Source organism: Eschrichtius robustus, chromosome 13 (assembly GCF_028021215.1).
Source record: "Eschrichtius robustus isolate mEscRob2 chromosome 13, mEscRob2.pri, whole genome shotgun sequence".
NCBI classification, from domain to species: domain Eukaryota; kingdom Metazoa; phylum Chordata; class Mammalia; order Artiodactyla; family Eschrichtiidae; genus Eschrichtius; species Eschrichtius robustus.
This window is the reverse complement of record NC_090836.1, coordinates 1710980-1735335: the sequence shown is the minus strand read 5'-3', so window position 1 is coordinate 1735335 and position 24356 is coordinate 1710980. Positions and strand designations below refer to the sequence as shown.

Genomic DNA, 24356 nt, shown 5'->3' with positions numbered 1-24356 from the left:
AGTTTTATTCTGTAGATTCCAAATGTAAGTGATATCATACAGTATTTTTCTTTCTCTGTCTGACTTATTTCACTTAGCAAAATGCCCTCTAAATCCATCCATGTTGCTGCAAATGGCAAGATTTCATTCTTTTTTAAGGCTGAGTAATATTCCATTGTGTGTGTGTGTGTGTGTGTGTGTGTGTGTGTGTGTGTGTGTGTGGTGTGTGTGTGTATATATATATATTTATTTATTTATATGTATACACATATATAAAACACCACATCTTCTTTATCCAGTCATCTGCTGATGAACACTTGGGTTGCCTCCGTATCTTGGCTACTGTAAGTAATGCTGCCATGAACATTGGAGGGTTGTGTATCGTTTCCAATTAGTGTTTTTGTTTCCTTTAGATATATACCCAGAGGTGGAATTGCTGGGTCATACCATAGTTTATTTTTTAGTTTTTTGAGAAACCTCCATAATATTTTCCACATTGGCTGCACCAATTTACATTCCCACCAACAGTGCACAAAGGGTTCCCTTTCCTCCACATCCTCACCAACACTTATCTCTTGTCTTTTTGATAATAGCCATTCAGACAGGTGTGAAGTGATATCTCACCATGGTTTTGATTTGCATTTCTCTGACGAGTAACAATGCTGAGCATCTTTTCATGTACATCTTGGCCATCCATATGTCTTCTTTGGAAAAATGTCTGTTCAGGTCTTCTGCCCATTTTTAATCAAGTTGTTGATTTTCTATCAAGAAAAGTTGTATGAGCTGTTTATATATTTTAGATATTAACCCCTTATTAGCCATACCATTTGCGAATATTTTCTCCCATTCAGTAGTCTGCCTTTTTGTTTTGTTGATGGTTTCTTTTCCTGTGCAAAAGCTTTTAAGTTGAATTAGGTTCCATTTGTTTATTTTTGCTTTTGTTTCCTTTGCCTTAGGAAACAGATCCAAAAAAATGTTGCTATGATTTATGCCAAAGAGTGTTCTGCCCATTATTTTTCTCTAGGAGTTTTAAGGTTTCTAGTCTTACATTTAGGTCTTTAATCCATTTTGAGTTTATTTTTGTATATGATGTTAGAGAATGTTCTAATTTCATTCTTTTACATGTAGCTGTCCAGTTTTCCCAGGAAAACTTTTCTCCATTGTATATTCTCACCTCCTTTGTCATAGATTAATTGACTGTAAGTGCTTGGGTTTACTTCTGAGATTTCTATCCTGTTCCATTGATCTATGTGTCTGTCTTTGTGCCAGCACCATAATGTTTTGATTACTGTAGCTTTGTAGTAAAGTCTGAAGCCAGGGAGCATGATTCCTCCAGCTCTGTTCTTCTTCAGGAGCATGATTCCTCCAGCTCTGTTCTTCTTTCTCAAGATTGTTTTGGCTATTTGGGGTCTTTTGTATTTCCATACAAATTTAAAAATTATTTCTTCTAGTTCTGTAAAAATGCCATTGGTATTTTGATAGGGACTGCACTGAATCTGTAGACTGCCTTGGGTAGTATGGGCATTTTAACAATATTATTTTTTCCAATCCATGAACACAGTATATCTTCCATCTGTTTCTGTTGTTTTCAATTTCTTTCATCAGTGTCTTACAGTTTTCCGAGTACAGTTCTTTTACCTCCTTAGGAGGTTTATTCCTAGGTATTTTATTCTTTTTGATGTGATTGTTTCCTTAATTTCTCTTTCTGACAGTTTGTTGTTAGTGTATAGTGCAACAGGTTTCTGTGTATTAATTTTGTATCTTATTCTGCAACTTTACTGAATTCACTGATGGACTCTAGTAGTTTTTTTTTGGTGGTGTCTTTAGGATTTTCTGTGTATAGTATCACGTCATCTGCAGTGACAGTTTTACTTCTTCCTTTCCCGTTTGGATTCCCTTTCTTTCTTTTTCTTGTCTGATTGCTATGGCTAGGACTTCCGATACTGTGTTGAATAAAAGTGGTGAGAGTGGGCATCCTTGTTGTGTTCCTGATCTTAGAGGAAATGCTTTCAGCTTTTCACTGCTGAGTATGACGTTGGCTGTGGGCTTATCATATATGGCCTTTATTCTGTCCAGTCCTCTCTATACCAACTTTCTGGAAAGTCTTTATCATAAAGGGACGTTGAATTTTGTCAAAAGCCTTTTCTGCATCTATTGAGATGACTGTAATGTTTTTTTCTAAAAATAAATTTATTTATTTATTTATTTTTGGCTGTGTTGGGTCTTTGTTGCTGCATGTGGGCTTTCTCTAGTTGTGGTGAGCGGGGGCTACTCTTCGTTGCGGTGTGCAGGCTTCCCATTGCGGTGGCTTCTCTTGTTGCTGAGCATGGGCTCTAGGCTTGAGGGCTTCAGTAGTTGTGGCACGCGGGCTCAGTAGTTGTGGCTCATGGGCTTAGTTGCTCTGTGGCATGTGGGATCTTCCCAAACCAGGGATTGAACCCGTGTCCCCTGCATTGGCAGGTGGATTCTTAACCACTGTGCCACCAGGGAAGTCCCGACCATAATGTTTTTATTCTTCAATTTCTACAAGTCAAATCAATGTGATACACCTCGTTAACAAATTGAAGAATTGGGGATTTACTTTAAGTACATTGTACCTCTCTATTTCTTACCCAGATCTGTTCATTTTCTGTGTTTATTTGGTACCACAGAATACAAATAAAATATAATATGTGGTCTCTGCCCACAAGGGGCCTGTAATCTATTACTCATGCCACTGCTTTCTTCATAGTCTAGGTAATCAATAACCAACTCATTAATGGTAGTATAATGCAAGAGCAAACGTTTCACAAAATGCATTCTTAGTGAGCAATGTTGCTTCCAAATTATGACCTATCTTTCTTTGCAAATTTGATTTTCTCACTGCTATTACCCTACTATGAATAAAATTACAATGAGAATTTGTGTAAAAGTATTTGTGTGAACATATGTTTTCACTTCTCTTAAGTAAATACCTGTAAGTGGAACTTGCTGGGTCATATAATTATGTTTAAGTATATAAGAAATTGCCAAACAATTCTCCAAAGGGGCTGCACCATGTTTTCCTCCTACCAGCAATGTATGAGAGCTTCAGGTGCTCCACATCCTCATTAAAACTTGGTAATGCCAGTCTTTTATTTATTTATTTATTTATTTGGTTGCACCAGATCTTAGTTGCAGCAGGCAGGCTCCTTTAATTGTGGCTCACGAGCTCCTTAGTTGAGGCTTGCTGGTTCCTTAGTTGTGGCAGGCGGGCTCCTTAGTTGGGGCAGGCAGCCTCCTTAGTTGCAGCTCATGGGCTCCTTAGTGGCGGCATGCGAACTCTCGGTTGTGGCATGCATGTGGGATCCAGTTCCCCAGCCAGGGATCGAACCCAGGCCCCCTGCATTGGGAGCGTGAGTCCCAACCACTGCACTACCAGGGAAGTCCCCAGTAATGTCAGTCTTTTTAATTTAACCATTCTAGTAAATTATGTGGTGTTCTCATGCTTGTTTTAATTTACATATCCCTCCAATGTCCAATAAGCATATGAGAAAGTGCTCAACACAGTTATGACAAAATGCAAATTAAAACCACAGTGAGATATCACTTACTTAAGAACTCCCAGAACAGCTCAAATTAAAAGGAGTAACAATATCCAGTGTTGACAAGGATATGGAACAATGGATTTTCATACATCACTGCAGGGAGTATAAATGGGCGCAACTTTAGAAAACTGTCCAGCAGTATCCACAGAGCTATACAAACCCCTACACTGTACATGAGGTGTTTGTATAAACCCCAAACAAATAAGTGCATATATCCACCAAAACACATGAGCCAGAATGTTCATGGCAACTTTACTCACAATAGTTCAAGACCAGAAATAACTCAGATACCATCAATGGAGAATGGATTAGTAGACTGCAATGTACTGATCCTATGGTGTACTGCACAATACACATGGATAACTTCTGCTGGACACAACGACGTGGAAGTCCCTGATGATTACATTGAACATCTCTTTATTGGCTATCTGTGTATCTTCTTTTGTAAAGCATCTGTTACATATTTTGCCAATTTTTAAACTGGATTGTTTATCTTCCTGAGTTCTAAGAGTTATTTATATATTCTGGATATAAGTACTATGTCAGATGTGTGTGTGTGCGCGCGCGCGCGTGTGTGTGTATAGTGAATGTTTTTTCCCAGTCTGTGGCTTGCATTTTCATTTTCCTAAAGGTAATACACCTTTAGGTATAGAACAGACGTTTTTAATTTGATGGAAGTTTACTTTTTTTAAAATAAATTTATTTATTTATTTTGGCTGTGTTGGGTCTTCATTGCTGCTCACGGCTTTCTCTAGTTGTGGTGAGCGGGGGCTACTCTCTGTTGTGGTGCATGGGCTTCTCATTGCGGTGGCTTCTCTTGTTGCAGAGCACGGGCTCTAGGCACTCGGGCTTCAGTAGTTGGGGCGTGCAGGCTCAGTAGCTGTGGCTTGCAGGCTCTAGCAGGCTCAGCAGTTGTGGCGCACAGGCTTAGTTGCTCCATGGCATGGCAGGTGGATTCTTAACCACTGAGCCACCAGGGAAGTCCGGAAGTTTACTTTTGATGAGGTACAATTTATCATTTTTTTTTCTTTTATGGTAAACGTTCATAAGATTCTATTCAAATCTAGTGTTTGGTGATACTACCTGTTTTTAAACATTTTCAATAAGGAGTTACATTTTAGTTGCTTCTACAAAAAATGAAAAAAAAGGATTTATTATTTAATTCTCAGATAAAATAACTATAGCATAAGCCTTACTGTTTAAACCACACGGCCATGGTTTAGCAGGGCCACTGCAAAACAGGGACATGATCTCTGTTCCTGTAACATAATTAAAATACCAACTTGGTAGTAGTAAACAAACTTCTTAAATATCAAATCAGAATAGCTCGATAAAAGTAAATCAATTTGAAAGAAATATTCTATAAAATGTTTTGTAGAACTTAGTTTTATAAAGTTTTCACAGAGATGAAACTGACGTTTTCCCACATTATATATCCTTTCCTAGAACTATTAAATTTCTCAGGATGAGGATATATGGTATTCTCACAACTTGCAATTATTATATTTCTAGGAACTTTTAGGTAAATGCAACTAATATCTGTATAAAATCAGCCTTGAGGAGCAGAGTAATTCCTCTGTAGGCTGCTAAAATTATTTAGTATTTTCTACCCAGGAACCACACGGCGTTTAAGGTTTTGCTTATTGTTGGTTGGCTTATGCCCCCAAAGAAAAAAGACTGAAGATACAGTAGTGAAAATTTTGGTTAAGCTTTATTGGTTGCCTTGATTAAGGAAACCTAATAAAAAACAACTCATTGCAAATATTTAACTGTACACACTTAATGCAAGGATTTAAGTGCTGAAGGGAAGTAGAGAGATACCTTGCCTTGAAGGGGCTTGTGCTCTGATACAGAAACTAGGACAAATATTATATATACGGTAAAACGTAAGTACTATGAAGTGCCTGTTGTTCTAGCTCAGCATTTAGCATATTATTGTGAACATATATATTTGTAAATCTGTCTTTTGTGCTAGGATAGCAAACTATCAGAGGGAAGGGATGAGTCTTATTCATTACTGAACTCCCCCAACCCAGCACAGAATCAGCATCAACAGGCAAGCGGTCAATAAACACTAGGAAAGTCAGCATGGGAGAGGTATATGCTGCAGTGAGAAGTCAGAACTAGAGACAGAGGATGACAACACCAGGGAGATGTCAAGTTTCGGTTGCTTTTGAAATAGGAGTAGAATGTATCTGGTAGAGATTGGTTAGGGTGACGAAAAGAATTCAAGGGAAAAAAAGGACCATGTTTAAAAGCACAGAGATAAAAAACTTAGAAGTATTCTAGGAAAGCACATATTTGTGTTTGGTTAGAACAGAGTTAAGTATACAGCAGTCACGTCGACCTGTCCAGACAGGTAAACTGGGACCCGACTACAGCAAGCTTAACTGTCAGGTGAGAAAGTCTACCTGATGGGCATTTAAGATTCTGAGCAGAAAAATGACAATCAGACTTGTGCTTGAGGAAGATAAATCTAGCAGCGGGTTTGTACGGAAGGGATAAGCCGGATGCAAATTATATGGCAAGTGGTTCAATTTGTTAATATTTCTTTTATTGTGTTAAAATTTTAAATAGCATGAAATTTACTATTTTAACTATTTCTAAGTGTACAGTTCCGTGGCTTTAAGTACATTCACAATGTGGCACAACCATCACCACCAACTCCAGAACTTTTTCCATCACCCCAGACTTAAAACGCTGTACCCATTAAACAAGAACTCCCCATTCTCCCCTCCCCCAGTCCCTGGTAATCACTATTCTACATTTTGTCTTTATGAATTTGCCTATTCCAGGTACCTCATGTAAGTGGACCATACAATATTTGTCCTTTTGTGACTGGTTTATTTCACTTAGCATAATACCTTAAAGGTTCATCTATGCTGTAGCATGTATCAGAATTTCCTTCTTTCTTAAGGTTGAATAATACTCCAATGTATGTATATACCATATTCTGTTCGTCCAATCATCTATCAATGAATTTGAGTTGTTTCCACCTTTTGGCTCTTGTGAATAACGCTGCTATGAACATTATTTTGCTAGTATTTTGTTGAGGATTTTTTATATTTATATTCACCAGGGATATTGGTCTTTAATTTTCTTGTAATGTCTTTGCCTTGTTTTGGTCTCAGGATAATGTTGCTCTCATAAAATGACTTGGGTTCTTCCCGCTCCTATTTTCTGGAAGAGACTGCAGAATTGGTATTATTTCTTCCTTGAATGTCTGGTAGAATTCACCAGTGAAATTGCCTGGGCCTGGAGTTCTCTTTGTTAGAAAGCTTTTAACTACAAATTTGATTTCTTTGATAGATATGGGACTATTCAGGTTACTTATTCCTGAGTACGGTTTGGTGATTTGTGTTTTTCAAGGCATTAGTCCATTTCATCTAAGTTGTCAAACTTATGGGCATGGGGTGGTTCACAGTATTTCCCTCGTCCTTTCAGTGTCCACGGAGATCCCGCTCTCATTCCTGACACCGCTCGTTTGCATCCCCTCTCTCTCTCTTTTCTTCCCTGGATCAGTCTGGCCAGCGGTTTAGGTTTATCAGTTTTACTCTTTTCAAAGAACCAGCTTTGGGTTTCACCGATTTTCTCTGCTCTCTCTTTTATTTCACTGATTTCTGCTCTTATTTTTGATTTCCTTCCTTCTGCTTGCTTTGGGTTTACTTTGCTCTTCTCTTTCTAGTTTCTTAAGGTGGAACCTGAATTACTCGTTTGAGACCTTTCCCCTTTCCTAAGTATTTGACGCTATAAATTTCCCCCTAAGCCCAACTTCAGTTGCATCTGACATGTATTTTCATCTTTATTCAGCTCATTTTCTAATTTTGCTCCCTCTCTGACACATGGGTTATTTTAGAAGTGTGTTGTTTAATTTCAAAATATTTGGGGATGTTCCAGATATCTTCCTGTTACTGATTTCTAGTTCAATTCCTTTGTGGTCAGAGAGCATACTTTGTTTGATTTCCATTTCTTTAAAAATTTTAAGGTTTTTTTTATGACCCATGATAAAGTTGACCTTGGGTACTGTCCCATGAGCACTTACAAAGAGGCTGTATTCTGCTGTGGCTGGGTGGAATGTTCGATAAATGTCAATTACATCAAGTGAGTTGACAGTGTTGTTCAAGCCTTCCACAGCCTTGCTGTTTTGTTTATTCTACCAATTATAGAAAGTGGAATACACACACACTCACACACACATATGTATATTCTTTTTCAGATTCTTTTCCATTATAGGTTATTACAGAATATTGAGTATAGTTCCCTGTGCTATATACAGCAGGTCCTTGTTGCTTATGTATGTTATATATAGTAGTGTGTGTATGTTACTCCCAAATGGCTTTCTTTTAATTAGCATTTCCATGGTTTGTCTCCCCTGTTTTTTGCTGTTGGTACCTCCTTCCTTGCCTTCTTTTGGATTATGTAAAATTTTTTTAGTATTCATCTATTGGTTCTCTGTTTTCTTTTTTTTAAGTGGCTGCTCTAGGAATCACACTATACATATCTATAACTTTTCACAGCCTTACAAAAGGCTTTACAACTATATAGGTCCCTGTCCTCTTCCCCTTAACCTTTCAGTTGTCACATGTCCCATCTACCTACAACGAACCCCTCCTATAACTTTTGCCTTCGATCGTCACTTGCGTTTTAAAGAATCTGAGGGTAGAAAAAAATAAATCTACTCTCCTGACCCATGTTTCTACTACTTCTGTTGCTCCTCCTTCATCCTGAGGTCCCGACCTCCCTTTGGTATCACTTCCCTTCAGTCTGAAGAAGTTCTTTTACCATTTGCTTTAGAGCAGGTCTGCTGACAAAAAAGGACTGTAAATTTTCCTTTATCTGAGAGTACCTTTATTTTACCTCCCTTCCTAAGGAACATTTTCACTGGAGACAGAATTCTAGGTTGATTCGGCACTGTCTTCCAGACTCCAAGAGAAATCTGTAGTCATTCAAGGCATTGTTCTCCTGTATGTATCATTTCTGGTTGCTTTCAAGGCTTTTTGTTTGTTTTTTAAAGTCTGTTTTTCAGCAGTTTGATTATGATATTTATGGGCGTGGTTTTCTTTGGGTTTATCCTGTTTGGGGTTTACTGAGTTTCTTGAATCCATACATTTGTGTCTCACCAAATTTGGGAAGTTTTCAGCTATTATTTCTTCAAATATTTTTTTTACACCGGTCTTTTTCTCCTTTTATGGGACTCCAGTGACACAAATTCAGACCTTTTGGTACAGCCCCACAGGTTTGTGAGGCCTTTTAAAAAATCTTTTACCTGTACATTCTTCAGGTTGGATAATATCTATTGATGGGTCTTCAAGTTCACTGACTCTTCTTTCCCCTGCCATCTCTATTCTGCTATCAAAGCCACTCACTGGGTACTCTATTATTCGGTTCTGAATGTTCCCTTTGGTTTTTTTACACTATTTCTCTGCTGAGAATTTCCATCTTTCCATTCATTTCTGAGGATTCCATTCTATCTCACAGGGCACAGTAATAGTAACAGCCTTAAAGCCACTGTCCTATAACTCCAGCATGTGGGTCATCTCTGGGTGGCCATCTGCTGACTTTCCCAGTGAGAGTTGTCAGATTTTCCCAGTTCTTTGTATGAGTAGTAATTCTGTGTTGTATCTTGGACATCTTGATGATGTTGTGAGACTCTGAGTCTTCTGAAAACCCACCGAAGAGTGTTGATTTTGTTTAGAAGGCAATCGATTTGTTCAGATTTAGACAGGACGCTCCATCCTGCCTTTTGTGGGCAACGGTTCCCATGTCAGCTCCATTTTCAGAGCTGTGTCTGCCCCGTGCATACACCACTCAGGTGTTGGTCTGGAGCTGGGTGGTTGTCTACACCGTGGGTTAGTTCTCAAAGCCTCGGCTATGCTTCTTTGGCTCTGTTACATGTATGTGATACTCACGGGTGAGACCAGCACCCATGTCAGTTCCCATACATAATTAGGGGATCTCCTCATCCAGCTCTCTCTCCAGCTCACGGGGGTCCTTCTCCCCAGTCTTCAGGCCACAAAGTCAGGGTTTCTCTCAGAGTTTAGCTTCTCACACTGTCAGTCTGCGTAGCTTGGGCTACTCACTGGGTGAAGCAAAGAAATATCAACTACACTCTTGAGACCACAGGAGCCCTTGTTTGCAGTTCCTCTGGCAGACACAGGCTTTTCTTGGGATCCTCACGGGCCTGTCCCTGCCGCAGTGGCAGCTCAGGTTAGTGTCGCAGCTGGCTTCAAGTAGGGCTGGGAGGGAAAGAGGGAGGCCATTTCTCCAGTCCTCAGTCCACAGAGATGTTGCTCTTGGTTTTTGTCGTTTTTGTCCATAGTTCTGTGACGTGGCTCACTCTCGAGTCAAAGTCAGGAGACAAAGAAGGGAAGAATAAGTCAGGAGACTAGCCACCATTCTGGTTATTCTTCAAGTTCTGACTTCCCTCACCAATATGCCTGTTATTGTTTACTTTCAGAATCCTCAGGCTTTTTGGTTTTTTGTTTTGTATTCTGTCCAGAACTTTTCGTTGTAACCAGTGGGAGAGGTATGTCGTTGTGAACTTACGCTACTTTGGCTGGTGCCGGAAGCTTATGCTCTCGTTCTCAGGAGCTATGAGCCAGCCCAGGTAACAGGTAATGGAAGCCTGGGCTGGAACGGATGTGGGACTAGAAGGAGAAAAGGGCTGTGCAAACAGTACGGAGCTGAGACCTGGCAACGGGCTGGGAAGGTCTCAAGCTTCACTTTACCGTTACCACACGCTAAAATGCATTTCATACAAGACCTAGCATTTTTTCTTTTTAATAATAACGCCTTTATTATTATTTTTTTTGGCTGTGCCACCCGGCGTGTGAGATCTTAGTTCCCCAAACAGGGATGGAACCTGTGCCCCCTGCGGTGGAAGCACGGAGTCTTAACCACTGGACCGCCAGGGAAGTCCCAGGAAGACCTAGCATTACAAACGATCTGTGAATATACATGGGCACTAGAAGTCCTCTGCCTCACTGCTAAGGAGGTTTTACTCTTGGGGTCTACACAAGTTTTACTCCTGAATTGATTTTCCTACAGAAATAATGCTATCCAAACTGGTGCTGTATTTCATATGCACATCATTATAATGTTAGTGTGCTATTATCAGTTGACTTAGAAACTTAACCACCAGCTAAAATATTGTTTTTATGAATGTATTCTGATATCCAATTATATTTTTATCAAAACAAAACACATCTATAATTTTAAATATCAAATACTGTAAGGTTTTATAACAAATAGCAGATCAATTCTCTAGCCATTATAATCCTGATTACCACTCCCTAAAAGCAACCTTTTCTGTGACAGTTATTTCTGCTCTCCATTTATTTCTCATCCAATTTTTTTTCTAGTATGTAAACCTCTTTTCCTATATATCATGTATACACTACCTCTTGATTCTTAAGAAAAATCCATTGAAGATTTAGTTCTCTGACAATACACACACACTCTCACACACAAACACACACACACACTTTCCCCCTTCCTTCCAATGTAAGTATAACACCATTTCACATTTAGTGTTATCATTTATGATCAGCAGAGCCAAATAGTGTACTATGATTATATTTCCTTTCTTGTACAGTATTTTGCTTTCCCAGGAATTAAGAATTGCCTCCTTTTGTTTTTGTTTTTTTTCCCCCTCTCAGTTTTTAATGTTCTTATATCATTACCAAAATCACTGCAAACGGAACTGTAAATGTCCCAAGAGACTCAAACTCTCAGGTGTAAATTTCTTCTTGGACATGCTTCCTGAAGCCTTCCATCTCCCTACTTTTAGACTGACTCATCTTTAGTTCAGTTGCATAGGGGTCATGATGGGACTCCTCTTTACCACTCTTCTCAGAACTCCTTTACCTCCAACTTGTGCTTGGATCCCCCTTTTCCTGGATGGCTTGTGTATCTGTCGTAACAGCCCAAGTTATGCTGGAGTAACAGATGACCCCCAAATCTCAATGGCTTACTTCTCATACACATTACAAGTCCATCATGGGTCACCTCTGTGCCTTCATTCCAGGACCAGGCTGACAGAGCAGGCTCTGCCTGAACACCGCGAGTCATCATGGCAGAAGGGAAAGAGACGTGGTCGAACATGTATCTGCTCAGAAGTCACACGTACCACTTCTACCCACATCTCACTGGCCAGATCAATCCACACAACCATACTTGAGTCCAAAGGGCAACTACACAATATCCTCCCGGAAGGGTCAGTGGGGGAAGAACCAAATCGCACTGTCAAGTCCGACATCAACAGGTCAGAGAGAGTCTTCTGCAGGGCAGTAAGGTTAACAATTGTGAACAACGAAGCTGTCATGGCATGTCTTCCTCTTTCTCGTTTATGCCATTTTTTTCATGAAATCCACCCTCCACCCTTGTGGGTTTATATCTTTTTTCACTCCGTTACTGTCATTTCAACAGTTTCAGGAGTGTGTTCGATCTGCCATGTTGAGCCAAAAGTCGGCCAACCAATCACTTTAAAAGGGAACTTCTAGGTCATGGTCTATTTGAAAGATGAGGACTGTCTGTAATTATAATTTTCATTAGGTGTACCATTTTTCATTATTTAGAGCAGTTTTTCTCAGATCCTACAAATGTCAATAAAGAATTTAAATTGTATTTCTTTATGAATACAAAACTACCCAATATGGTAAATTCACTTTAATACTGAGGAGTTTTCTAAAACAGCTTTGATCTAGGTAACTTGATTTTTGCCTTTTCTGATTTGTGCTAAGCTCCAAGCTTATGTCTGCAATGAAATCAAGCAGCCCAAAAGAATTTCATTCTAATTCTGTAATCACAGACAATAATATATTCAACATGTTGGCCTAGCTCTGCAATCTACCTGTCACTGCTGTCTGTAACTTATCTTAAATATTATGATCTACTCGGGAAAATACAGTTCTAAACTGTATCTCCCTATACCAAAATCTTATTTAGTTCTGAAATGGCAAATACAGCAAACAGCTGCTAGAGGGTAATAATACACAAGAAACAGTCAAATTCGGCTTTTTGTTACATTAGTTTTTATTTGATATTCTCCTTTCTAATAATGGAGATACAGTAGATTCTCAACTTAAAAAAAAAAGAAACTCGCTTTTTAACTCTGGAGTGTACACTACAAGACTAAGCATTTCTTAAAAGGTAAACCTTGCTCAGACCCATCACTCATGTGTTGGTACTTCCACTGCTTGGGCCTAGACTTCTGGAGCTAGGCTTTCTCAGTTCAAATGCTCTTTCCATCTCAAAACAGTCACAGACCTTGGTAAATTATGTAATCCCTTTAACTTCAGTTTCCTCATTTACAAAATAGGAATAATAGGATTTCTAAGGAAAAATGATGAGAATTAAATAACCCGTACAGAGCCCTGACATAGTGCCTGGGAGACAGTAAGCACTCAGTAAATGTTTGTTGGGTAAATATTTTCTGTCCTAATTCAACAGGCGCCTTATTTACCTATAAAGCTTACAGAGGTCAAATTCTATGACAACCAGGTTTAAACACTATAAATCCTTTACTGTAATAAAACCATACATTTTGTGTTTGGAAGAAATTCAGTTACTTATTATACATCTTTTTTTTTTTTTTTTTTTTTAGTTAAATGAAGAAAGTTTGAGTTTTCACTTCTTTATTTTGCTCTTCTGAATCCATACAATTCTAGAAAGGGATAGTTATCTCCTCACGTACCAATTTTTTTAACCTAGTGAATCTAAAAAACTCACCACAAACCTGTATCAGCTCTGCCTCTTGACATGTCCCAACCTGGCCTATGACATATATTGGCCAAAGTGAAATGTCAGGACTAAAACAGGGAGATCCTTGACTCGACAGATCTCGAGAGGTAGAGAGTCTTAAAGACCACTCCTGAGTGAAGCTGGGTTCATTGTTCAAAGGATGATGAATGAATCTATACATCATCAGAGAATATGCAAACCAGATGCAATTATTCCGTAGAGTATCAGAATTATTTAAAAACATTTGAGAGGCATCTGACACGCTGAAAGCACCTGGAGCAAAACCTTCTGGGAACCTCTGATGTCAGAGACTGAAAGGGCTTTCGTAAATAAACGAAATCCAAATGACTATGGATGCAAAGTCAAGATGTGCCACATATTAAGGAGAAAAGACGCAAAATAAACTCAGGAAGGTAAATAGATCCATTCCCTTCCCCTCTTTGTTGTTCAACTGATTTCATTTGTCTTATGGAAGCTCATTAGAAACATTTTAATACGCAGCCCAAGGGCTGCCTTCAATTTGCACTCGTGTTGAACAGTGGAGAAAGCAGTACAGGCCGGTGTAGAAAAAGCAACGGCCCTGAAATCAGAATGTGTGGGTCTGCCAGGGCTGCCGCCTCCCTGAGACTCAGTTTTCTCATCTGCAAAACAGCAGGGAGAGTGTCTGCCCCTCAAAGCTGTGATGAGGAAGTGTGGGAAGATGAATGAAAAACGCCTGGAACAGTGCCGTCCAGTAGAAACATATGGTGAACCACAAATGTGAGCCACAAATGGAATTTTTAAATAAAAAAATAAAAAGAAGCAGGTGAAATTAATTTTAATAATACTTTTTATTTAACTCAATATATTCAAAATATTACCATTTCAACAGGTAAATCAATATAAGACTACTGAAATTTTTTCACATTCCTTTTTCTTGTACCAAGTCTGTGAAAATCGGTGTGTCTTTGACATTCATAGCTCAGAGTGTAAAATTCAGACCAGCCACCCCAGCCCGTGGGGCGGTACTGGACAGCACAGCCTGGAACCCAGGTGGGGCTGAGCGCGTTTACTAGATCCTAGCAGCTAAACCCTGTGGGACTGAGGAAGGTTATTTTCAAAATCGACCACATTAAAGAGAGCTTGTATTTTCATATCTTCGGTACAGTACATAATATAATATATAATATGTAATATTGTAATAAGAATTTAAAATGTTACCTATACCAACTAGACTCAGTATTCATCCAAAATAAGGGCAACCAAAAATTATTATAAGCCACTAATATTCATTCATTTTATATTTAATTTTGTGGTTATTTTGTTTCTTAGGATTTGAGTTACATATTAATCTGACATAGAATCTAATAATCCCCGAAAAAGAAAATATAACCTGACATAACAAGCACACAAAAAAATTCAAACAACTACAAGCTACAACTGACTAAACTACACCTTCCGGCAAAGAAATAGGAATAGTAAACAAAATATTTCTCTGTATTACTAAATTTTTCATTTCATAGGACCTGCCATTAGAGAGTCATGTTATATAGCTTTAATAGCTTTCTTACAGTTTCTTTCTCGTAAAAGTTTAACTGTATTTTCTAAATAGGATGACCACCTATCACGACAACTTAGTTACACGTGACTGTAAGTAAATATAGCATTGAAAGGATGCTATATTGACTTCAGAACAATTCAGTGGGGTTGAAACATTACACATTACTTGTGTTACATTGTTAAGATAACACTAAGTAGTACACAGAAGGCAAATTCTTGTATCTTGAGCTCAAAGAATGGGGTGGAAAATGTACAGTAACCATTTGTTAACTGCAGCGTCTTTTTGAAAGCCAGCACGGAGCACGTGCACACACGTTTAAGCAGCTCTAGTGTGCGCTTGTGTTCTGTGTGGAGACGCTCCTGCCGGTCCTAACGCTCTCGTCCACTTTTCTGCGGGCCGCCCAACAGTCCAGCACGAGTGGTCAGATGGGATGCAAGAGTGAAATGGGGACAGAATTCTGGGCAGGTGACTGCTACCTCATTTCAAACCTCACAAGGACCATCTAGTTACCTAACAGAACTTCAACTTTACCAAGTGTTATGAAATTCTTAAGGACCAAAACTCTTTGGACTTTGGTTTTCATGTACTACGTATTCAAAAGATGGTGCTTCTGGAAGACAGGCCCTCTCCCTCAAGCATCTCATCGGATGCTCAGCCGAAGCGACACACGAGCTGAATGGCTAGTCTAGGTCCTGCAGCACCACCGAGGCGCCCTCTGCGGTCTCCTGGCCAAGGACTCGCCTCCCCCAAGCCCCGCTCCGGCTCACAGCACAAAGCGGTCCAGCTGCAGGGACGAGGTTTAAATGCTCACGCCATCACATTCACACAGTTTCCGTGTAAACTCTCCCGAGGAAGAAGCTATCCCGCGCCGAGGCGTGTCTCCCAGGCCACCCGTGCTGACCCCTACAGTCACTGACACTAAACACAACAGTCACACACAGTCTCCAACACGCGTTCAGACTCACATCTGGCATTTCTGTAGAGAAGGAAGGGGTCCTGGAGCTGGAAATCCAGGTCTTTCGTGATGGGCTCTGTCCTATTCTCCATGCTCAGCCTGTTCATGATGGTGAAGCCGTGTTTCGGAGAAGCAGACCTAAAGGTCGCCAGGGGCAGGGGGACACAGAGACACGCCGTTTAGAGCAGAGCACTTCCAGGACAGGGGCATCCGGACACGCCTTCAACCTTTCCGCCCCTTCACCGTGGGCTGCACCAATGTGTGGGACGCGTACGGCACGCCGGCCATGCTGGTGCTTTGGTAAAGTCCAGCCCTACTTATTTAACTGTGTGCGTATGTACATATACACAGCTTGTTTCCCTACCTACGCTGTAAGTTCCTTTAAGGCAGAGATGGTAACTACTGATAAAAAAATTATCGACAGACACCTTTAAACAATCTTGCCCGTTAATACAGCGCGTACATCACAATTACAGAAAATGTTAGTGTTGCTCTGAAATCGAAAGCTGTGTAATTTCTTAGAGAAATGATGTAACTCTCGTCAATGAACTTATGAGGAGATATAGTATAATTAAAAGTTTATACAATTTAAAGCAAAGAGCAGATATTTAGTATTCTTCAGTGTAAGGCAAATAGCTTCATAGATAAGCTACTACAAAAATTTTTATCCATAAAACTGTGCATTTAGTAACTTTTTACTTTTAATTTCATTCAATAAACCTTCAGTGCCTAGTCTCTGTCAGGCAGGAAGAACCCAAACTAACAACTACAAGTGCATCTGTCTACCCTTGGGGGACAGGCCAGATACCAACCCAACTGTGCAACTTCTGCTGACAAACTGGAACACACATGCTCACACACTGAAACGGAAACAGGCAGGGCCACTGATTTAATCTGGGGCACAGGGTAACAAGCCCACAGAAATGCTGTGAGCAACAGGAAGAAAAGGGGTTTATAGCTCAGTTTTATTTCACCTCTAACCACTTGATTTACTACCTACAGTTTTCTTATGAGACTTCTAATTTTAAAACTGATGGAAGGCAATCCTTGCCTAACTTATTTTACTAAGTGGTAAAGTGGTGCTGGGCATATAATGAATACCAGAAATAATCATGACGATCATTTCAACTTAAATTCTGGGGAAGAATGAAGAGTGACTTCCAAAGATCCCTGTCAGAGGATCCCCAGGAAATCACCAGTGGGTGTAACTCTATTACAGAAAGACACGGGAGGAAACAAAGACATAATTTTTCAAGTGGGATTAGGTGTTTTTATACAGAATCAGAATTTGATTCTTCCAGTGTTTCATTATTACAACAGGCTTTCACCCCTCTAACGGTACGGTTACTACACCATCTCACAATTTATAAAATAGACTCAGGGGATGCATGTGCCAACTGCTCTAAAGCAACATCTAGAAGTCAAAATACATCACTGGCAGCTCCATCACCTGCGCCCAAAACTCCCTGGTGACCTCCATGAGCTGTCTGTCCACCTCCACCGAGGAAAGACCTCAACGTTCTAGAATCTGGGCTCGGATGGTGGGCAGGCTGGGGCGGGGGAGGGGGATGGGAGAGAGGGCCCTGCTCTTAAGGAGTTTGATGTGGGGAAGAGATTAAGGACTAGGGAAGGATTTGCTTCTCAGTTTAAAGGTTTGTTTAACTGACAGCTCCATGAGCAACTCAAGAGTATATTAAGAAGTACTTGAAAATACCAACCTACGTTTGGCTTTGGTACAAAACAGAAAATACTTGCATAATCTGTTACTCCTCTGCATCAACAAAAGAAGACCCACTAAAAAGGCTCTCCTTCCACTCCCACCCTTGCCTCCTGCCCACCCTCCACGCCGAACCTGCCCGGGGCCGCAGGGGCCTGTGTGTGCTGCTCTAGTTCTGCCTGTCTCCGTGGTGACTCTCCTCTGCATCCTGCTGGCCCTGAAACCCAGCCATTAGGCCCTCAGCTTCTCTGCTGGTTCCAACGACCAAACTAACGATGCCCACGCCTCCACGCTCTGTGCCTCCGTCCCTGCCCCGTCCCGAGTGCCTGGTGCCACCACTGGAACGCCCTGCCATCACCCCAGAATCACTGTTTCAAAATAAAACTAAAACTATCCTCAAGCCAGGTTCTCAACCTCTCATCTTTCCATTCTGCCAATGAGTCTGTCATCCTCTCTGTTTTCCATTTCAAAATCTCACCAGTGCTTTAAAATGTCACCGCCCCCCGCATGCAGTCTCCCAGTAAGCCCTCCCCACTTCACCTCACACCTGCTCCGCCACCACCGTCTCTCCGTGTCCGCATAATGCTAGCACACCGACTTTCCCGCATGTCTGCCATCACTCCTTTACTCCCCCACTCGTAAACCTTCGGTGGCTCCCTACTGCTCAGGAAACAGATTTCAGCACCTTCAGTCTGATATTCCAAGCCAGCAAAATCTCTTTACTCTCACTGTCAGCTTCTAACTCATGCCAAGCGGTACACGCTCTCCGCCCCGGACCGCTGCCCTCACTGTGCTGTGGCACGGGGCCCCTGCCTCTGCCTCCGTGAGGTTCAGCCCCTCCTCCCGCACCTGGCAGCTCTGTAAAGCCTCCCAGGGCCACACCCGCCCACTCACTGCTTGTCACGGGCCAACTGGCACGGGGGTAGTCTATCCACACTGTGGTTTACCCTCAAAGGTGAATGTGTGTGTAAAACAGATGAGCATGGGTGGGGTGGGAAGGGTTTGTACCAGGCCTCTGTATTAGATCTCTGTAACCCACCGACGGTGATGGGCCTCCGCTATGAGATCTTACGTGGATGTTTATGTGAATAAACAGCTTAGCTGTGAAGACAATATACATACTACACATCTCTGTGTGCGTGTGTGATATTAACAGCAGCTGATAAAAATTACCAAAAAACATGAATTTATTAAATCTATCCTGAAACATATTCCATTAGCTATACAATGGAGGACTAAGAGACATCTTTAATTTCGGATCACGCTTCTTCAAAGAGTCAAGAGGTGGGCGTGACCAATAATGTTCTCCTCCAAATGCTGGTTAAATAATCTAACATTCTTAGCAGTGTACTTCTAGCTCCTTGCCAATCCATTATACTCAAGCACTTTGTACCATTCATTTGAATTAAACAATAAATAGTTAATACTGCTTTTATAAGAACACAAAGATTTAAGTTCATCTATACTGAAGTTTACATTATACTCTGATATTAGTATTCATCACACCACACAGATGACATTATCCAGTATTCCCTTCCTTATGTCAACCAATAACTTCAAACTAATAACTTCAAACTAAGTTCTTTCACTTCTCTGAAATAAAACTACACTTGAAGGGTGACACAACAGAGCTAAGACATGAGTGAAAGACCATCAGTTTCTTTATGAAAGTGAAATACTCTTACCTTGTGTAAACAAATAAGGTTCCTTCCACATCAGTCTTTTCCTAAAAAATAAAAACAAAACAAACAGCAAAACATGTATATTCTGTTCACCAACAGGAAACACTCACAGAGGTCAGAGAACATAAGCATCTTAGAGAACAGGAATTCGATCAGTTCCAAGCGGGGTCAAACCTATGTAACGGAGGGGTGACTCTTAGGGAAAGGAAAAAGCAGATTTTCTGCCCATTGTGACTCTGCTGCTTAAGCAGTGGGAAGCATCCTCCTACTGTCATTTACAAACTAAACCAGAGTGCTGTCTTCCCCTCTGACCTGGGGACACGGCCAGCCGCAGAAACCACCGCTGTCTGTACTTCCTTCTCCTCCTCTGTTTTCTGGTTCCCTTTTCTCTTGTCGTATCCTGTCACCTAGGAGAGCAGCGGACCTGCCGATAACTCTACTCTGACTACTACACAGAAGACAGCAATGCTGTTGTAGTTTTCAGACAAATTAATCGCCTATTTGATGTGGAATATTTAGAGTCAAGTCTGATCTTTGAAATTCAATTAGACAGAAACATTACCAAGCTAAGACTCAAGAACTCTGCCTGAGAGGGACTGGGAAAGTTGTAAACTTAAAATGATAAACTATCATTTCAGTTCACTGGGAAAGGCTCTTTTCCATCTCCCCAGGCCCTGATGAAAATGTTCAGCTTACTAAAAAAAAAATTTAAGTACCCATTTGTCTGATTAACTAGTAATCAGACTATTATAACTCAGAATTTAGAATTTACCTTTGCTATTTGCGTGGTTTAATTTCAGCATTCTATTTAACCTCTCAATATTTTGTTATTTATATATCCATTAGCAAAGTCATTCAAAATTTAAGTACTCTGTAATTTTGGTGAAAAATACTCTTTAAGAAATAAAGGTATATTAAAATGATGATTCTGAAAAGGCACACAAAAAATTGCAAGCATGATCCTTTCCATGCTTGAGTAATTTCATCATCCTTAAACTGGATTTACTATTAAGTGACCACTTGCTACGAGGACAGAACACTTTTCTGTCTTCCAGTATCTGACCTGGACTGTTTCATCTCAGAGATCTAGTCAGGATGTTTCTGCGGATCAGCACACAGAAACCTAACAGCCTTTGACTTGTTTCCTTCCTTCCTTAATGAAGTAGTAACAAAAATTACCCGTTCCTTAAGGAAAATCCAGAATCAGAAATGTAAAAGGCATGCTTCTCTTGAAATTATTCTCTAACTCCAAATTTGCAATTCTTAATTAGTTTATTGTTCTGTGTCTCAGTTTCTCCACTGAAAAGGGATAACAAACCTACGCCACGCAGATCTTTGGATTAAAAACATATTTTTCATCTAAGGCTCTATGACACCTAGATAAAAAGGTCTTTGGAAATGTAAATTCTGGTCTATTCTGGCTGAAACAGCTCAAATTCACGCATTTTCTCCGTCCCTCCAGTTATCCAGGAGTAACCAGATTTTTTTTTTCTTTCTGGGCAAAGCCCAGGTTTGGGGTTTTGGGCAACAGTTAAAGCAAGATTCTATTAGCTCCTCCTTTTTTTTTTTTTCTTTCTGGGCAAAGCCCAGGTTTGGGGTTTTGGGCAACAGTTAAAGCAAGATTCTATTAGCTCCTCCTTAGGTCCTGCAAGTAAAGAAGACTTTTTTTGTTTTTTTAATATTTATTTATTTATTTGGCTGCGCCAGGTCTTAGATGCAGCATGTGGGATCTTTTAGTTGTGGCATGGGAACTCTTAGTTGCGTCATGTGGGATCTAGTTCCCTGACCAGGGATTGAACCCGGGCCCCTTGCATTGGGAGTGCAGAGTCTTAGCACTTAGACCACCAGGGAAATCCCTAAAGAAGACTTTTATGTTAAAGTATTAGTTCACAGTTCTGGGGGATTTTAGCTTAAATTTTAAAAGTACAATTGAATGATTTAATATTACACTCTTATAAAAACTAACAAGTGCTAAAAAATTAAGCAGTTCAAAATTTAAAATAATGAAGTAGAATGTAAAACAGTGCTAGTTTGCAAACTATTGGGACTTGGCAGACTACTTGCCACTTTCAAAACAACGCAATCTACATCTGATTATTCTGTTAAAATAATGAAAAAGTCAATCTCCATTTACCCTCTAAATCTGCCTTTCTCAATCACATATGTAGCATCTGAGTCACCTAAGAAGCTTTCAACAAATATCAAATGCTTGGGCCTCATATCCTGAGATTTTTGATTTGGTGGGATGCACTTTTTAAAACTCCAAAAGATCCTGACTCACAGAACTTAGAAAATCACTAGCTAGAAACAAATGGAACACTCCCACTATCCGGCAGCTTCTCAAGCTCAGCACTTTTGACATTTGGGACCAGATTAACCTTTGTCGTGGGGGCCTGTCCCATGCACTGCAGGATGTTTAGCAGAATCCCTGCCATCTACCCTCTGGATGCCAGGAACGTGGTCCCTCTCCAAGCGACAACTAAAAATCTTCTCAAGACCCTGCCAGTGTTGCCTGGAAGCAAAATCGACTCCAGTTAAGAACTACTGCTCTAAGGGCTGAGAGGTGAAAATACCACCAGGGTTAAGACACACTGGTGTTTTGGGGGAGTGGGCTTTCCTGGCAATGGGAAGTAGGTCTAGTTCCATAATTCCTACTCCAGTCCTGACATAATCGTTCTGAAGCTTCCTTAAAGCAGCTCATTTTCTGTCCCCGCTTCATTCCTTATTCCTCCTGCTGAATGCCTTAAGTTAGCCTTCATCCATATTCAGTGTAATAAGAATTTCCCTCCTTTACGTCCCACCTACATATACTTTCTCTTCTGTTCTTAAGCATGTCCTGTACACTTTTATTAGGCTTATGTTCAAAAGCTCCCGTTGTGGTGGCATATGGAGACGCGGCATCAATTTGTTTGCACCCAGCAACTGCCCTGCAGCTAAACTAGGTCTGTCTTTTTTTTCCTCGGCTACCACAGCCTTGAAGATGAGTACTTTGAAAGAATGACCTTCTAAGGGATGAACTATGCGCTGTCTGAAAGCAACAAGTCCAGGAAGCGGAAAAACATAACTCCTGTAAATAATGCACTGTGCCGCTTGTGACTTCTGATGAGGCTGTAGAAGGGCCGCCTCTGTAACAATGGTAACACGTGTCTCAGAGACCCTGTCCAACGCCCGTAGGAAACAACCGCTACTCAAGGGGAACCTCTCCTGTACCCGTTAACTTCTCAGAATTCCCCAGACTCTCGGTCGGGTGTCAAGTCAGTCCGGAGAACGACACACCCCCGATCCTCATCTCTACTACGGAATTTCCTCAGCAGAATGAGGACATCATGCCTTTGGCGCTTTTCTACAGAGCGGTATACAACCGCACGTAGAATATCTGCATTTTAAAAGTTGCCGTTGAAACTTGTCCACCTCGTCGGTCAACGTCCTTAATACGAAGACCCAGGCGACACATGCCCCGAAAACTAGGGAGACATAGCTAGGAAGCGGCGCGCTTCCTCCCCCGGGACCTCGCGGGGCAGGTGTCCCCACGTCCCTCCATTCCTGCCTCTTTTCGGTGAATTTCCTCGGTTACGAACTTAGGGCAAAGCTGTTCTCTTCTCTCCCACGTTAGGACCTACTTCTTACGCGTCTTCGCTTCTGTGAGTGGTTTTCGGGTAAACTTTAATGACCGGCTGCGGAAGGAGATAGGGAGGCCACGTGAACTACTGGGGCTGTGTCCCGTCGGGGGGGGGGGCTCTCCTAGCTGACCGCCGGGACGTGCCGGAGCAGGGTGTCTGACCCGCTCCGTGACTCAGTTCTGCCCGCGCTCCGTGACTCAGTTCAACGCGGCGGGAGGTGCCCGCGGACGCCGGACCCTAGTGACCGCGGGAGGGACCTCCCCGCCCGCTCGCAGCCCCTCCCTGGCCCCGCCTGCCCGCACGCACCCACTCGTTGGCCCGGTGGCCGAAGGTGTACAGGGCCACCTGACTGGCCACGTCCACGATGCGGCTGATGTAGGGGTCGTGCCGCCGCAGGGCCGCCAGGCTAATGTCGCGCCCCTTCCCAGCCGGGCAGCCCACCGCCGCCGCCGCCATCTTCCCGCCGGCCCGCGGGGCGCCGCAGCCCTCTCGGCAGAGCGCAGAGCGCGCAGGCGTCACTGGTCGATGGCCGCGCCGCGCCCGCCCGCGATCGTTGCCACGGCAACCGCAAGGCGGCCCCCGCGCGGTCCTGCGAGCGTCCCGAGTACCGGACCATCGCTGGACGCCGGGCACGTCTGCTCCTCGGCGCTCCGTGGTCAGACCTGTAGTAATAAACACGCCTCGAGCGTGCGTAACTGAACAGGGAGGGAACTGCGATTTCTCGTGCGCGGACGCCGGGTGGTTCTTAAAGTGCAGTCCTCGACGCCCTGGTGGCTCCGAGACCCTTTCAGGGGGTCTGAGGGTCAGAACCGTTTCCGTGACAATCCTAAAACTCACCTGACTCGTGCCCTGTGCTGACTTTTGCACGAATGCTGCAAAAACAATGGTGGGAGAAAGTGCAGGTGTCTTAGCAGGAATCCAGGCAGGAGCCACGCTGTACAGGCCAGTGTCACTTGACAGTGTACGTGATAAGGCAGAAAAATTATTAATTTTATTACATTTCAACCTTTTGGTACACTTTAAAAAATTCTGTGTGAAGAAAAGAGGAAGAAAGCACAGAGTACGTGCCCTGAACACGGAGCTGCCATATTTGCCTCCAGGAAAACACTTGAGTGCTGAAGTCGCAAGCTGAGCTAGTGTTTTTATTTTTATTTTCACGGAACACTATTTTTACTTGAAAGAATGATGGACAAACTATGGGTATTCAGACAGGCATTTGACAGACATTTTTTTAGAAAATAAATAACGTGCACCTGTCACTTCCAGGAAAACAAGGGGTAATTATTGTCACCAATGATAATTTTTGAGCTTTCAAGCGAGAATGAGAAGTTTACAAAATGTGTATCCGCCGCCATGAGCTTGGCAGCTTCTCAATACTTAAAAGTCTTTTCTGATGAGATTGCTGGGTATTTGGAAAGCCTGTGATGAGGGAGTTCCTCTTTAAAACTTGGGATAAAGGTGAAAGTTGATCACTCTGGTACATGCATAACTGGATGTACATTTTTGTTAAAATATTTCAATAAAGCTTTAAAGTTTCTTTTATATCTTTGAGCCTT

General features: G+C 41.6%; 1 protein-coding gene across 5 annotated transcripts in view; it reads right to left on the bottom strand.

The window, feature by feature from the left end:
• The window catches only part of DCP1B (decapping mRNA 1B), a 50765-nt gene extending 27448 nt beyond the window's left edge, over positions 1-23317 (bottom strand). For 3 of the 5 annotated variants that reach the window (XM_068560624.1, XM_068560625.1, XM_068560623.1), the window contains exons 1-3: positions 23107-23314; positions 19184-19224; positions 15792-15919 (exon numbers count right to left, since the gene is read on the bottom strand). In XM_068560624.1, coding sequence (XP_068416725.1) covers positions 15792-15919; positions 19184-19224; positions 23107-23256 — 319 coding nt within the window. In that variant the 5' untranslated portion in view covers positions 23257-23314. Of the gene's footprint in view, positions 1-15791; positions 15920-19183; positions 19225-23106 lie in introns of those variants that run through there. The other 2 variants (XM_068560626.1, XM_068560627.1) reach the window with 2 other exon arrangements.
• Between the last annotated feature and the right edge of the window lie 1039 nt (positions 23318-24356).